This window comes from Tasmannia lanceolata, unplaced genomic scaffold, assembly GCF_043159265.1.
Source record: "Tasmannia lanceolata isolate RefF3 unplaced genomic scaffold, GAP_Taslan_0.1 ptg000016l, whole genome shotgun sequence".
NCBI classification, from domain to species: Eukaryota; Viridiplantae; Streptophyta; class Magnoliopsida; order Canellales; family Winteraceae; genus Tasmannia; species Tasmannia lanceolata.
The window spans coordinates 19632581-19648308 of NW_027518693.1; the positions used below are offsets into that span (position 1 = coordinate 19632581).

Consider the following 15728-nt stretch of genomic DNA (forward strand, 5'->3'; position numbering starts at 1 on the left):
AGCTGTCGTTTTTGACTCGTTTTTTACTTTTCACCCTTCTTTCCGTCAGCAAGAGAGTAGCAAATCCTCCCATATTTCTAGGTATTAGAAATATCAGGATACAAGAGAGATTTTTAAAAGGGAAATGATATATCCCCCACCCCCTTTTGATCACCATGAACACCCCCTGTCAGTGTATCAATGACTAAAGAGAGGCCGTTGTACTTATGCCAGAAGAATTCAATGCCCCTGATTGCCACAAACACTGACAGGCGGTGTTCCTGGTGATCAAAGGGGCGGATATATCACTTCCCTTTTAAAACCTGAATTTCTCACATAAAATCCAAGAAACACCGTCAGGACAGCATAAACCCTCTTTTACACTGTTTTCAAACTAAAAACCTAGATTCTAAAATCCGCGTATCCAAACGGCCCCCAAGTGGTGTAAGAAAGACTAGGGAGGGTGGGAGAAAGAGATAGTATCGAGGGCAAGTGTGAGAAGAGGATGAGAAGAAGAAAAAAGGAAAAGAAAAACTCAAAATCAAAACACCATTTGTTTTTTCCCCGGCTTTTTTAGCCGTTTATTAGTCTCTCCCCACTCAGGGTGATCTCAAGTCTCTTGACCTCGTGGCCCTCTCTCATCACTTGATAAACTGATGTTCCATGAAGAAAAATTCATGGTTGCCAAACCTGGCCTAAATGTTTAATCTATAATGCATCAATATAAACTATTGTTTTAGAAACAAAAAACGAGAATGAACACGAGGAGTAGCTGTAGATCAATGAACACAAGGATTTAAGAAGTCAGTAGTCGTTAAGCCAAAGATTGCCCCATTTGGATGATATGCCACATGTGGGTTTCTAACAACTTTGGAATTCGAGGCTTATAGCATTGACAGTGGTTGGGTAGGGTCCAAAATTAAGATGAGGGATTTGCTAGGGACCAAAATCCCTTAAGATGAAGTAGTCAAAGTAGCAATTACCTATCACAAATTAAAATTAAGATGAATTTATCAAAGTACTGCAACATCAGTAACACCCCCCAGGGCTGCCTGGCCCAGTTTGGATTTCTAGAATTTCCTTGAAATGTTTGGATGAGAATAAGTTTTCAAAATTTCAAAGGAAAAGAACAATTAAATCTAAAAACCTTTTGCAATTAATTCTAAATGCAACCCATTATTTTATTAATGGCACTCCTTGCTAATTGGAAAAGTTTAGAGAAGTGTACATAAAGAGGGGAGTGCAACAATGCCACTCCTTGCTTGTTTTGATAATACCACTATTTAAATCGGCCAGTGATGGCTTTCTGGGAATTGTAACAGCTAATTAGAGAAGTGTATACTGAAGAGATGAGTGCCATTATTAAAAGTATGGGTACCATTTCCTTTTGATGGGAAGGATCTTCTCTAGAATAGAGTTAAGCAACTCAACAAGGTTTGTTTATTTGTTTTTAATGACGTATTGCCCCCCATCCACTAAAAGACAAATGAAGGAGCTCAAATCCCCATAAAAGCAATAAATACACATTTAAAAAGGTCGCATCAAGGGTCATTTCAGTCCCTTTTTATTTTCCAAATGGAATCCTGTTTTCAAAGTGTTTTCCTCGCATTTTTTAAGAACACACCGAGCCCATCTATTTGTAACCATCACCTTGTGTGAGAGTGAGACATAGGAAGCTTCAAACAACAAAATTTCAAGCCTACAAGATATTCAAAAGTTGGAAAACCATTGTATTTGAAATGTAATATCCAAATTACAGACTGTACAATGTTCCATAGAAAATAAGATAATTAATCTGTGCCATCAAAATTCAGCTCTTACCATCTGTTTATGAATTAGATTCTACCATACTTAAGCAAATGGTACAGAAAAGTTACCCAATCAATATGAGACAGTTGCCTATTCTGAACTGAAGACTTTGGTCTCCAATTGGTAAGCTTTGGTGAAGAAGGCGGGCCAACAGAGGTACGTGGATGTGATGCTACTGACGGTTGCGGCCCCAATCATCATGTTCATAACAACTATCTGCAACTGAATTGCTTCCAAAGGTGAAGCCCCTCCCATTATAAGTCCAGTCATTGCGCCGGGAAGAGAGATAAGGCCCACTGTCTTTGCATTGTCCAATACAGGTGAGAGTGCAATGGTCAGCGCCCTTTTTACCAGTTGAAGTGTTGCTTGCCGGGGAGTCGCACCAAGTGCCAGTGCTGTTTCCACCTAGAAGTTCAAATAACAAAGATAGATCGATAATAATGCCTTGAAAAAACAAGAATTGATTGTTTTTTACTGTTTCAGTAGATAAAATAAGAGAAATGCGAGCGAGACCGAGAGTTAGATCGAGCAGGGACCGAACAAATGGGGGTTCTCGCCACAACATCACAAGTGATGCAAGCCAGCCCTTAGGTTTAGGAAAATCAAGAAAAAGCAGAATTTTTTTTTGCACATAGCACATTCCATAAAATAAACAGAATACGTATAATTCATTAGTCAGCAACAAACCAGGCTCTTTTGGGTTTTGATATCATCTCTGAGCCTTTTCATGGTAACCCCAGTTACGGTCATTGCGTTACCAACCATCATGCCTGCGACAGGGATAATGTAGCGTGGAGTGAAAGGGAAAACTCTGAGCAAGAGAAGTAAGAACATGGTCACCGAGGTTCCAGCCATAATGGATGCTCCAGCGACGTACTTCCCACGTGGAACATGTTTTGCACGTTGACCAGCCGTGTAACCAGCAACTGAAACCTGTAGAGAGAGGCCCAGAAAATGCAAATCAATAAGGCAGCAGTTTTATTTGCACCGAAACCTGTTTATCTTCCAGAAAAAAGAAGAAGATCAAGCCGACTGTCAATCGGTTTCCAAGATGGAAGAGTAGTTACCAGCCACAGCCGTGTTCGTCTTTCTGATACCATTAAAAGCCCTGTTTGTTGACAGGAACAAGATACCACACAGCTGTCTATATACACTTCTATCTTAAGAATAAACTACATTCAACTATCAGAAAAGGTTGAAAAACCTTTGAATGAATTGGTTTTTTTAATGGCAATAAATTTATTAATAAAAAAAGGAGGCAAAACCTGGGAGAGTGAGCCTGGAAACAAACCAAAACAAGAAATAAGCTAAAACAAAGACAGCCGGGGGGGGGTTGTTGCGGGAAAAGATGAATATAAAAAATCTCCAATCAGAGCCTATCAACGCTAGATTGGGCGAGCCGATCAGCTTCACTATTTGCCGAGCGCCACATTTAAAGAGTCGCCTTCCACTATAAGATTGTCAAGGTCTCTAAAATTCACCAAACGGACCCTATGCGGCAGAATAGCTTGCACTTTGACTCATTCGAATCCTTTGACCATAATAGAGCCAGAATAGGCCTACTTAGTAATTCCTTTCTCATATCTAAGGAGGCCCCCCAAACCAACTGGGCCCGACTTCACCAAACTAGATCCTTCAAAATGAAGTTTAACTTGCCCAGCAGCCGGGGGAAACAACTTTGGAGGAGAACTATCCACCAACTTTGAATGACTTGGTTATTTGGCTATGCTTAAGTCAGTAGTTGTATTTCTTCATACTAAAACCACTTTATTGTATTTCTTCTCTATCAAAGCTGTTCATTGTTGTTGAGGGATGCAGAATGAAAAGGGTTTGTTTGATTTAAGGCTTTATCACCTAGGTATCTAGATAGGATTTAGCGGTTCAATGGCACCCTTCAATTATGGCCTTCATCAGCCAAATATGCCCCTTTCATAGGACAATGTCCATCACAATCATCAACCTCCTCATAGTCGCAACAGAAGTAAACCTTATTCATTTCACATGGCATAAAATAAAGACCAATAGATCACAATTGATCAAAAAAACCGATAAAAGGACAAAGACTACACCTGCTTATCGACCAATAATAGATACTTTGTCTGTTCATCTCTTGAGGCATTTGGAATGACAAACTTTGGCATCCAGAGCTGCTCTTAATTACTGATCGCATGATCAGAGTCTCTACACATCCAACCAGGCATCATCGTTCAATGATCAGCACACAGTGCCCTCCAAAAGCCTACATCAGGACTTTAACACAGCTGGATGTTGGTGTCCAAAGAGAATGCTGTGAGTTCCTCCCCCAGCTGGATGCTGGTGTCCAAAGATAAAGCTGTGAGTTCCTCCCCCTCCTCCCAACCAAAAATTAGTTTTGACAAAATTTCCTGAACATCGATGTAAATCACTCACCCAAATACACACAAAAAAGAAAAGAAAAAAAAAAGATGTTTGTGTCACCCACAACCCCTTTGCTTTTTTGACTTTATGGATCTCCATCACAGGGATTCGGTACGAAGCACCTAGATCCCTCACACATCACACTCAACAATTGAGTGTTGATTATGTTAAATGAGTTAAGATTAGACATGAGAGTAATCATTTCTTCTATTCAAAGTCCCATACAATTATTCCTTAAGAAATAGTTGATTGTTGAAGAATTAGCCATGTAATGATTTTATAATTTCTTCGACAATTTGGGTTTGTTGAAAGTAATTTGTAATTTAGAAAAATTCTAGAAAGTTGTAGAAATGGAGTTCTCAAGACATATCTAGAAATAGGGAGAAGGAAAAGTCAGTAGAGAGAAGTTTGTTGAAGTCTCTAGAATGTGGAAGTAAACTCACCTATAAATAGGTGAATGCATTCCTTAGATTGCATCTTGTAGGGAGAAATCCAAAGCAACCTTCATTGAGAAACTCTCTTCTTCTCCAACACTCTTATTCCATCTTCAACAATATTAATAAACAATGGCATTGTAGATTTGTAGATTACCTCATCTACGAGATATAGTCAGATAGTGCTCACCGCCTTCATTTCGAGCTCCTTCCACTTGCATCTTTCACTGTTGCCAGCTTCTTGCATTTTTTCCAAACGATACCTTATATATCCATGTTGAACCGACAAGTTTTGAACTCTTTGCTGTAATAGGAAAAAATTGTTCTTGTTGTCAAATCATTCAACCTCAAACTTCATGTTTGAGCCTTTTGCAGCCATCTCGAATTACCCTACACATTTTAGGAAATAAAGCAATGTGACGCTCTAGTTGTGACAGCTACACATTCAATGAGAATCCAATGTCTCTTTCTCGAACTTCGCCGTTCTTCCCCGATTTGATTGGTCTAACCTAGGTTCAACCACGGCTTTGATACCACTTTGTAGAAATCCACGTTCAACGAGAATCCAATTCGTCTTTCTCGAACTTTGTCGTTCTTCCCCGATTGATCAGCCTAACCTAGGTTCAACCACGGCTTTGATACCACTTTGGGGAAATCCAATTGGCGAAATCCGATCAAAACCAAAATTCAACACAATATAAAATAAACCACACAATAATTGAAAAATGGCAAACACACAAAGAGCACACACAAATCATCTGGTTCGACACAAAGGCCTACGTCCATGGGCGAGATCACAATCTTCCACTATGAGATAGCAATAATACGAGAATTAAAACGGAGTTAACCCAAAACCCAAAAACAGTAACCCTTTCCCTTCTCTCCATACCAAGACTATATACTTCCCCTTCGCCGGAGAAATACCCACATTCGCCCCTTCTCACAACAAGACAAAACCAAGAGAAAAACCACCTTTCATTTGCCTCGTCCAACAAAGAAAACTATCTCCCTTTCTTTCTTTCCTCTCTTTCCCCACAAGGGAACAATCATCTTTACTCCTTTCACACAAGAGTTCTCTTTCCCTCTCATGTCCTATTTTTGGTTTTTTGGTTTTATCTAAAAACGACAAAGTTAATCCTAGTTAAACTATGAGACTTTAAGAGAGGCATGAGAAACAAGACAAACCTAACAAACATCAAACGTAAAGCTGATAGAACAATTGAACATTGCAAAGATAAACCTGTAGCGCATGAGTTCAATCAAGAATCTCATCTAGAGTCTCCACTACAAACTATTCAAGACAAAATTTTGAATGACAACTTCTACACATAAATCTAATTGATGGTCATTAGCTTCTGACTGCTACAGATACAAAATAAAGCAACCAAATGCGAAAACACTCCTTATGTATCATTTCCACTAGGGACTGGAAGTCGTGCAACCATGAAATGGGGGTTTCGTGGATTAAGTTTGAAAATATGGCTTTCCTATCCTGTAAAAAGGCTTTTTCCCCTTTTAGGGATAGGGCATGACCAAAAAATAGCCATGCAATGTGAAGATGATCTTTAGGCTGACATGAGTATTTATGCAAAGCAGGGTTCCCTATGGATCCAAACTGCTTCCAAAGTTCATAAGTTTTCTGGAAAACTACGTTGGAACACAATTGATTGAAATTGGACAATTATGTTCGCCCTGTTGATGTGATTCTGATACCTTGGTCCATCAACACTGGGACTCACCATATGGACTTTTGCCAGTTGAATGTATACACTTACCATCTTCATTTTTAACCGTCCATTTGAAGGTCGTCAATGATAGCTGTATATGTGGGATTTTTTGTATCATAGCCCATCAGCCACATGTCCCACAGGATGGACAGACTAAGTTTATTGCTTACGGACCAGAAACAATCTCAAGACACATTTTTTTCTCATGATTATTATTTTCATTTTCTCTATTTTTATTTAGTGGAGAAGCTGTTTTAGTAATTTTGCTATTGATCCTATCCTATTTCAGGTGTGTATTTGCAAAATTTTCATGTTCAACCACAAAACATTAGAAACCCCAATACCCAATTTCCAAAAGGATAAATCACAACATCAAAACAGAGACTGAGATGAAAGAAAAACAAATCATAAACAAGTAAGCGAACAAAATCCATATGATGTTCTTCTAAATGAAAAAAGACAAGGACCCAATCACAGAGAGCTGAATAACAGATCTAGCTATGTAATAAATCATTCTCTCCTTCATAGCTCAAGTTTTGAACAAAAGACAGAACCACCACCATCAAAGCCACCATTGTATTAGCGATCAGTTTAGCATGCCCATCAAGAAATCGACCTAAAAGGGATCCATGGCTGGAGAAGCATAAGAAACTGAATATATATATATATATATATATATATATATATATATATATATATATATATATATAGAGAGAGAGAGAGAGAGAGAGAGAGAGAGAGAATAAAAATCTAATGCGGATGTTATTTCCAGAGGGTAGGCATCCAAGGTAGGTTTTCGTTCCCCTTTTTATGTGAGTGGAAATGCAAGTCGGGAGAAGTGGGGAAACATTGAAAAGATAAATAAAAGAAAAGTGGAATAAGACAGAGAGAAGAAATGAAGCCATTGGAAAAAAAAAAGACAGAGAGAAGAAAAGGGCAACGAGACGGGTTACATATGGAAATCCAAAAAGATTAGGTAACACAAAAGGATCTGTTTTCTAATAATAAGGTTGTGAGTCTTGTGACATCGGCTGAAACTCAATTGTCTTTCCCAAATAGTAAAGTAATAAATATGTTATCACATGATGGAGGAAGAGGAGAAAGAAGAAGTACAGCCTTATCTTCTCTACAATCTTAACCTCAACACTCAAGTTATGATTCTAATGAAGGTGATGAGGTGAGACATGAGAGTAGTCCCTTCAAATTCCATACAATTGATTCTAAAGAAATAATTTGTTTGTCAAAGATTTAGCCATGTATTAGACTTTCTAATTTCTTCCACAATTCAAGTGTGGTATTAGTACCAAGGACATTGGACATTATATGATCTGTGAGAATAGTCAGATAGCGCTTACCACCTTCATTTTGAGCTCCTCTCACTCCTCATCTTTCGCTAGTGTCGGCTTCTTTCTTTTTGCAAAAAATACCTCATAAAATCCATGTTGAATCGACAAGTTTTGAACTCTTTTTTTGTCATAGGTTAAAATTGTTATTGTCGTCAAATTGTTCAACCTCAAACTTCGCATGTGCAGCACTCTCGTCATGAAAGCTCCATCTTCAATGAGAATCTGTTGTCCTTGTTCCTGATCTCCGCCAATTTTATTGATCCAACCTAGACTCAACCATGGCTCTTATACTACTTTGTAGAAATCCAAAGGGCAAAATCCGATAAAAAACACAAATCAAGACAAGATAAAATAATCACACAATAATAGCAAAAAGGCCACACAGAGCATGAACATGAGTTGCATGGTTAGGCACAAAGGCCTACGCCCATGGGCAAGCGCGAGATCACGATTTCCACTTTGAGAAAGCTACACATGGATTGCAATGGGATTAACTCAAAACCCACAAACCATAACTCTTTTTCCTTATCTCTCAAACAAAACCTTATACTTCTCTTCTGCAAAAGAGATAAGCCCATTCGCCCCTTCTTCTCACAACAGGAGAAAACCAAGGAAAACCTTCATTTCTTTCTTCTAGTCAAATAAAGAAAACTATCTCCCTTCTTTCTTTCCTCTTTTTTCCCATGAGAGAAAAATCATCCTTACTCATTTAACACGAGTTCTCTCTACTTCTCACATCCTATGCTTGGCTTTGGCTTTTATCAAAAAATTACCAACGTCAATCCTAGTTAAACTATGTGACTCCAAGAGAGACATGGGAAACAAGACAAACCTAACAAACATTGAATGTAAAGCTAATGGAACAATTGAACATTACAAAGATAAAATTGTAGCAGGTGAGTTCAATAAGGAATATGGTCTACAGTCTCCACTCCAAACTATTCAACAACAAAAAAAATTAGAATGACAATTTCTAAACATACTTATAATTGATAGTCATTGGCTTCTGACTGTTGAAGTAGTCGAATGTGAGAAATATAGATTTGTTGCGGTGACTCAAAATTACAAGGCTTGAATGCAATAGCCACGGAACGTGAGGATGATCTTTAGGCTGATTTGTTTGAGTATTTAGGCAAAACCAAGGCACCCTATTGACCCAAACACTTTCGAGAGTTCATAAGTTATCCTGAAAACTCAGTTGGAATACAATCAGTTGAAATCTGACAATTAAGGCCCTGTTCATTTTGGATTTTGATAACCGATTTTGAGTCGAAGATTGGTTATAGGACTCAAAATTACATTAATTTTCAGTCCAATAATTAGTTTTTGATTCAAAATTGGTTGTCAACAGGCCAATTTTGGACTCATGATAATTATTTTCATTTTCTCTATTATTTTTCTTCAAGCACAGATTCCTTCTCTACAAGCAAAACCCACAACATAAAATTCAAAAAAATTCATTTCCAACCAAAAACCATTAAAAACACAAATACCCAATTTCCAAAAAAATCAATCAATCAATCAAAACATCAAAAGAGAGTGAGGGGAAAGAAAAAACGAACCATAAACAAGTAAGCGAGCAAAATCCATCCAATATTCTTCTGAGTGAAAATAAACTGAAGAACAAATCCAATCACAGAGAGCTGAAGAAAAGCCCTAAGTATTGAAATAACCATCTCCTTTTCCAAACCCAAATTTTGAACAAAAGACAAAACCACAGCCATTAAAACCACTGCTGTTGCAGCAATGGGTTTCAACATTCCCTTTAAGAAATCAACCCAAAAAGGATCCATGGCTAGAGAAGCAAAAAGAGATTGTGAGAGGGAAAAAAAAACAAAGATAAAATTCTAATGAGAGGGTGATTTTAATTTATAGTTTTGGTTATGGTGGTGGTAACGGCCTCCCCCAGAGAGAGAGAGAGAGAGAGTAGGCATTTGGGGGAGGTTTTTGTTCTACCTTTTTTTGTACAGGGGGTGCATGTGGGATGAGATTGGGCGAAAAGGACAAGGAAAAAGAAATGAAGAATAAGACAGAAGGAGAAAAGGACAAGGGGGTGAGAATTGTGTACGGAAATCCGGAAAGATTCTGTGATACACATGGATTTGTTTGGCTGCTGTGGAAATAAAATATTGTGGGGGAAATGATGTGGTTGACATGGAAACTGAAATTCATATTCTATCAATGTTTGTTTATAGGTACCTTCTAAACCGCTTCTCATTTTCATTTTTAGAGTAATATTTTAGGTGAAAGGGAAAAGATAGCACAAACATGTTCTGTTATTTAAGCTAATGCTTAGTGACTTCTAAACCCCCCTTTCTCATTTTCATTTTTCAAATCATGTTTTAGGGAAAGGATATTGTTATTTATGCTAATGCTTCTGGTCTTCTTTAGTATTTAAAGAGCTGTCAAAAGGTCATTGCATTTCCCAGTAAGCTCTTTGGCTCAAAGTCATGGGTTTGCTCTCAATTGACACGAGTTCGAATCCCCCGCTCTCACCCGATGCGCATCGCCGGTCATTGCATTTTTGAAGTCACGTGCGGCCCCAAAAATACAGTGAGCCCCACATTATTTGGATGATCGAAATGTTCATTTAACGTAGATATGGTGCGCCCAAATAATCTTTATCTATAGGACAAATCTCGGGTCAAACTTTACTCCACTCTAGTAGCTGCGGATGCTCTGATCCTAACCATCCGATCCATGGGCGTTTCAAATTAAGCAATCCAAAATCAAACTTATTGCCCTTGGCCCTACTCTCATGAAGAAATTAATCCAAAAGGGATCCATGGTTTGAGAAGCAAAAGTGAGACTGAAAATTAAAAGAAAAACACGAATAAAATTCTAATGTGGGAGGTGATTTCTGGTTTTGGTGAGTTTGGTAACGGCCTCACCCGGAGAGAGAAGGCTTTGGGGGAGGTTTTTGTTTTACATCTCTCTCTCTCTCTCTTCTCATAGTGAGTGGTCATGTGGGGGAGAAAAACGAAAAGAAATGCAGAATAAGACAGAGAGTGAAAGGACCAGGGTGGGGTAGAAAATGTGGGAAAATGACGTGGCTGACTGGGGAAAGAAAAATCCTGCCAACAGAATGTACATGGTTGATGATATTTATTATCATCGGGTGTTGTCTTCTAGAGAAATGTTTGATACGGCCCACTCCATAGGATGATCCAAACCGTCCATTTGCTGGACCATAACGTAAATAGGTTTTGCTCCAAAAATCATTCCCATTGGATGATCCTAACCCTCCAAGCTATAGAGGGGCGGCACATTATGGAAACTTCAATAGATCGGAAGGTTAGGATCATCCTATGGAGGTGTACATTGTGGCCCAACAAATGGACGGTTTGGATCATCCTATGGAGTGGGCCGTACCGTACTTTTTGAAAAAAAATACGAGTTTGCACGGTCACCCATCATATAATTTCTCTATTATTATCTAAGCTATGTGTTAAAATGGTGTAACCCCTATTGTCCAATATATTTCAAAAGTACTGTACGGCTTACACCATATGATGATCCAAACCATCCATTTGATTGGCCACAATGTAAAGTGGTGAATGGTTGTGCCAATATAAATCATTTCCATTCGATGATCCTAGCCCTCCAATATATAAAGGAATTATAGCAAGGGCGGTATATAAAAAATCATTTCCAAACTGTCCATTTGATGGGCTGCTGTAGATCAAATATCAAGGGTGGTATAGCATATAATTTCTCTTAAAATGGGCACCGTATATATTCTGACTTGGGCACTGATACCCCCCCTGCAGGCTATTTTCACCCCCCTTGACGGCCCACTAACTATAAAGCATATTTCGGGTAGTGATATTTACGCCCCTTTTGATCACCAGGGACACCAGTGTCAGTGTATCAATGACAAAAGGGTGGCTAATGTACTTGATGTTAGAAAAATCTGGTTGATTTGATTGCAACGTACACTGGCGCTGGGTGTCCTTGGTGATCAAAAGGGGCATAAATATCATTTTCTCATATTTCCTATCTACTTTTTACCGGCTAAGTAGTCACTCCCTTTTTCTCTCTCCTTTTAGGATAAAATCACCCCACTCTACTCTACAGCCATACAACACTACATCAAGCAAGGTAGGCCCCCACTATAGGATGATCCAAACCATCCATTCGATAGCCCTCAACGTAAATAGGTTTCACCCCAAAATATGAATTCCAAGGGGTGATCCTAGCCCTCGGATCTAAAGAGAAACTGCAAGTTATGGAAACCTCTATAGATTGGAGGGTTGCGATCATCCCATGCAAATGATTTTTGCAGCACAACCTATTTACATTGTGGCCCAACAGAGAATGAACACATGCTGAGGAAAACAGAAAGGGCAGTGATATTCCCCCCTACCCCCACTTTACAGCCGGTCTCCTACCATGAACGGTTGGTGGGCAAAACAATTAATTTGTTTAAATCTTTGAGCAAGGTAGGCCCCACCCATGTTTTTCAAAATGAACCATACGGCCAACACCATAGGATGATCCAAACCTTCCATTTGATGGGCTACAACGTAAATAGGTTTTATCCTAAAAAAATCATTTCCACAGGATGATCGCAACCCTCCGATCTAAAGAGAAACTGCATATTATGGAAACCTTATAGATCGGAGGGTTGGGATCATCCTCTTAAAATGATTTTGGGGGCACGACCTATTTACGTTGCGGCCCATCAAATGGACGGCTTGGATCACCCCATTGTGTGGACCGTACACTTCATTTTGAAAATATAAGTGGGGCCTATAATGGGGCCTTAATTTTATTGTACGACCTGAACCATAGGATGATCCAAACCATCCATTTGATGGGCCACAACGTAAATAGGTTGTGCCCCAAAAATCATTTCCATGGGATGATCGCAACCCTCCAATCTACGGAGGTTTCTATAACTTGCAGTTTCTCTTTAGATCAGAGTGCTAGGATCATCCTTTGGAAATGATATTTTTGGGTGCAACCTATTTACGTTGTGGGCCATCGAATGGATGGTTTGGATCACCCTATGGTGGGGCCTACCTTGCTCACAGATTAAAACAAATTAATTGGGCCTACGAACCGTTCATGCATGTTGAAGAGAGAGACCGGATTGGGTAGTGTCACCGGTAAAAAGTAGATAGGAAACGTGATTTATGGTTACGCCTCACTTTTCCCGTTAGTGAGCCGTAGGGGGGAATAGCCTCCAGGGGGAATAGCAGCGCCCAAAAATACTTTTCTACATGGGATTGCTAGGGTCCATCGCAGAAGGCATTTCGCGGCCCTTTCTACATATATGACAAACTGATAATGTGGCAGAGCATATTAAAAAAAGGGAAATGATTTCAGCACAACTATGTTTTGATACATGCGCTCATGTATCTTGTCTTCTAGCATTTAATTGTCAGGTAAGTGCTTTTTGGGGACAGTAAAAACCCTTTTACGGCTCTTTAAATATAAAAGACAAGAAACATGAGCGTCTTGTATCAAAAGATGTCTGTGTTGAAATCATTTCCCTAAACAAATAGGGATTTTGTTACGAACCCTTTGTAACGTGATTAATCTTCTTAGAGGGAAAATTAGCCTCTTGATCCACTTCGAGGGAAGGATCAGTCCTCCTTTGTGCAAAAAAGACATAATTCTAAGATATTTCTTCATTAAATTATAGAAAAGCAAATTAGTGTTTTATTACATAGAAAGATCTAGAAAGATCTTATGATAACAATGGAAACAACTAAATAAAGACTAATCTAATCTTGGCTAGTAGCCGAATAAAGTCTAGTTCCTTAATCCACGCTACTTGCCTAATCTACCGTACAAGCAATCAAATAAACAGATCTTTAAATCCAACTAATTTATTCTACTATTGTGGGACCCATCTAGGCATGTAACAGATTTGCTAGCGTCCGTCACAAAAGGCATTTTGTGGATGGTTTGTTGCATCTTACAGCAGCCACACATGCTCACTTTTCAGCAGATTTTGTCTTCACTCACGAGGTGGTTGCTGTCAGATGCAACAGACCATCCGCGAAATGCCTTTCGCGATGGACGCTAGCAAATCCCTAAAAAATATGGACAATACCAAATTACCAAGACAACACACCCAAATACTCAAAATCTCTCACAAGATCTTCGCCAATCTCTTACCAATGTATCAACTCACTGCAAAATCCCAAGCAAACCCACTTCCTAATCATAAAAACAGGCCTTTGCCTTTCTCAAGACAATTTCATAGCTTGGTCCCCTCGTGAAGTGCTATCCTGATTCCAGTGGGACCTAGTTGCTCAAAGTGATCGAACGATCCTTACTATCTAATTAAATTGACTGTTGCCAATTTCATGCTGAGTCGTTTCACTAGTAATCCTGGCCATAAGCACTGCGATGCCCTTATGAGGCTGATGAGATACCTTAAAGGTACTCAATGTTATGCTCTATGTTATAATGGCCATCCTCCTATCGTGGAAGGATATTCTGATGCATCATGGGGTTCAGAATTATGAGACAAATAAATCTACTAGTGGTTATGTATTTACACTGGGTGGAGCTTCTGTTGCATGGAAGTCAAAGAGACAGACTTGTACTGCTCTGTCATCTATGGAATCAGAATTTTTTGCTCTAGCTTCTGCAAGCGATGAAGCAGAGTGAATAAGGAATCTGATCGTGGACATGCCATTGACCCGTTTAAAGATTAATCCTTAAGTTTGTTCTGTGATAATCAAGCTACAATTACGATCGTGAAAAACTCACTCTTTAATGGTAAGAGAGGACATGGCAGGTTGAAACATGCTGAAATGGAGCTCGATGCAGCATCAAGGGCATAACATTATCCTATCAAGGTGATCTCAACAGAATTTGGCTGGACTTGTTCTCAAAAGAGTGGTTAATTGTGGGCAGTGATACCCGCCCCTGATGGATATTTTTCCCCTTTGACAGAAATCGTTAACTTTTAAGCCTTCTGGAGTTAGTGGTGGCTCCTCCACCCTTTGTATATCCTAACTAGGGTTGCAACTCGGGTCAGGCGGGTCGGGTTTTCTAAAACCCTACCCTACCCGAGAAACTATCTCGGGTCGGCCTTTTTTTTTTTGAAAACCCGGGATTCTTAAACCCGGCCCTACCCGAGGTACTTTCTCGGGTCAGGTCGGGTCGGGTTTTTTCCCACCATCGCCCTTTTTTCCCATGGCAATGCAAATATCAGTAGCCTATATAAATTTGGAAGTAAAACCAAGAGATTTTACATGCTACATGGCGGTGTATTTAAGCACAACAAAATAGAATCGGCCCACCTATGTGAATGATCTAAACCATTGATTTGCTGCCCTGGCGCACCTTATATGGACCATCATTCAAAAAATCTTCCCCTTTGCCCTGGCGCACCTTATATGGACCATCATTCAAAAAATCTTCCCCTTTGACTGGGCCCACCTTATTGGAGGACTCTAACCCTTTGATATATTATAGGTAAAATGAGTAGTTCAAAAAGATCAAAAAATGACAAGCCTCCACAAACCAAAGCCTAAGATTAATTGTCATATAATAAAGATGGTTTTGGAGGGCATGACCTATAAAGGACAGGGGCCAACAAATGAATGATTTAAAGGTCATGCCCTTGTAGGACATAAATCTATTTCCGTATAGCCCGGACGGGTGTGGCTCTTCGGCATAAGTCTCGGGTATGCTCCCTGGAGACCAGTGATCGAATCCCACCCGGACTTGCCCGATGCACGTGGTTTACGGGCGATTGCGTGCATCCGTAGGGACTAGTCCTACTCCCGAAGGGGGTGGGGACATCCTACGTTATCAAAAAAAAAAAAAAAAAAAAAAAAAATCTATTTCCGTAAACGGAACTCTTTTTTGATGACAAAAAATACCCCTATTTAAAGGTTTAATTTTCAAATTAATACCACCGTTGCTAAACCTATGACAGGTGACTTGACCCGTCCTCGTAGGGGGGTATGTTGGTACTTTTAGTGGAACAAGAAACTATTTGGCCGAATTGGTCCTCTTTAACGGCTTTTTGTCCACGCGTCCCACCAATCGTCATTTTTTAAGGAAAA

The 15728-nt window shown here is 39.4% G+C and overlaps 1 protein-coding gene across 1 annotated transcript; it reads right to left on the minus strand.

Annotated features, from left to right (window-relative positions):
• Positions 1–1686: 1686 nt before the first annotated feature.
• On the minus strand, positions 1687–9653 carry LOC143848616 (protein ALUMINUM SENSITIVE 3-like). The gene is made up of 3 exons (XM_077357594.1): positions 9255–9653; positions 2476–2721; positions 1687–2193 (listed from the first exon to the last, which is right to left on the minus strand). Exons 1-3 carry the CDS (start codon positions 9483–9485, stop codon positions 1879–1881), a joined length of 792 nt encoding a protein of 263 aa, XP_077213709.1. The 5' UTR covers positions 9486–9653; the 3' UTR covers positions 1687–1878.
• Positions 9654–15728: the final 6075 nt, after the last annotated feature.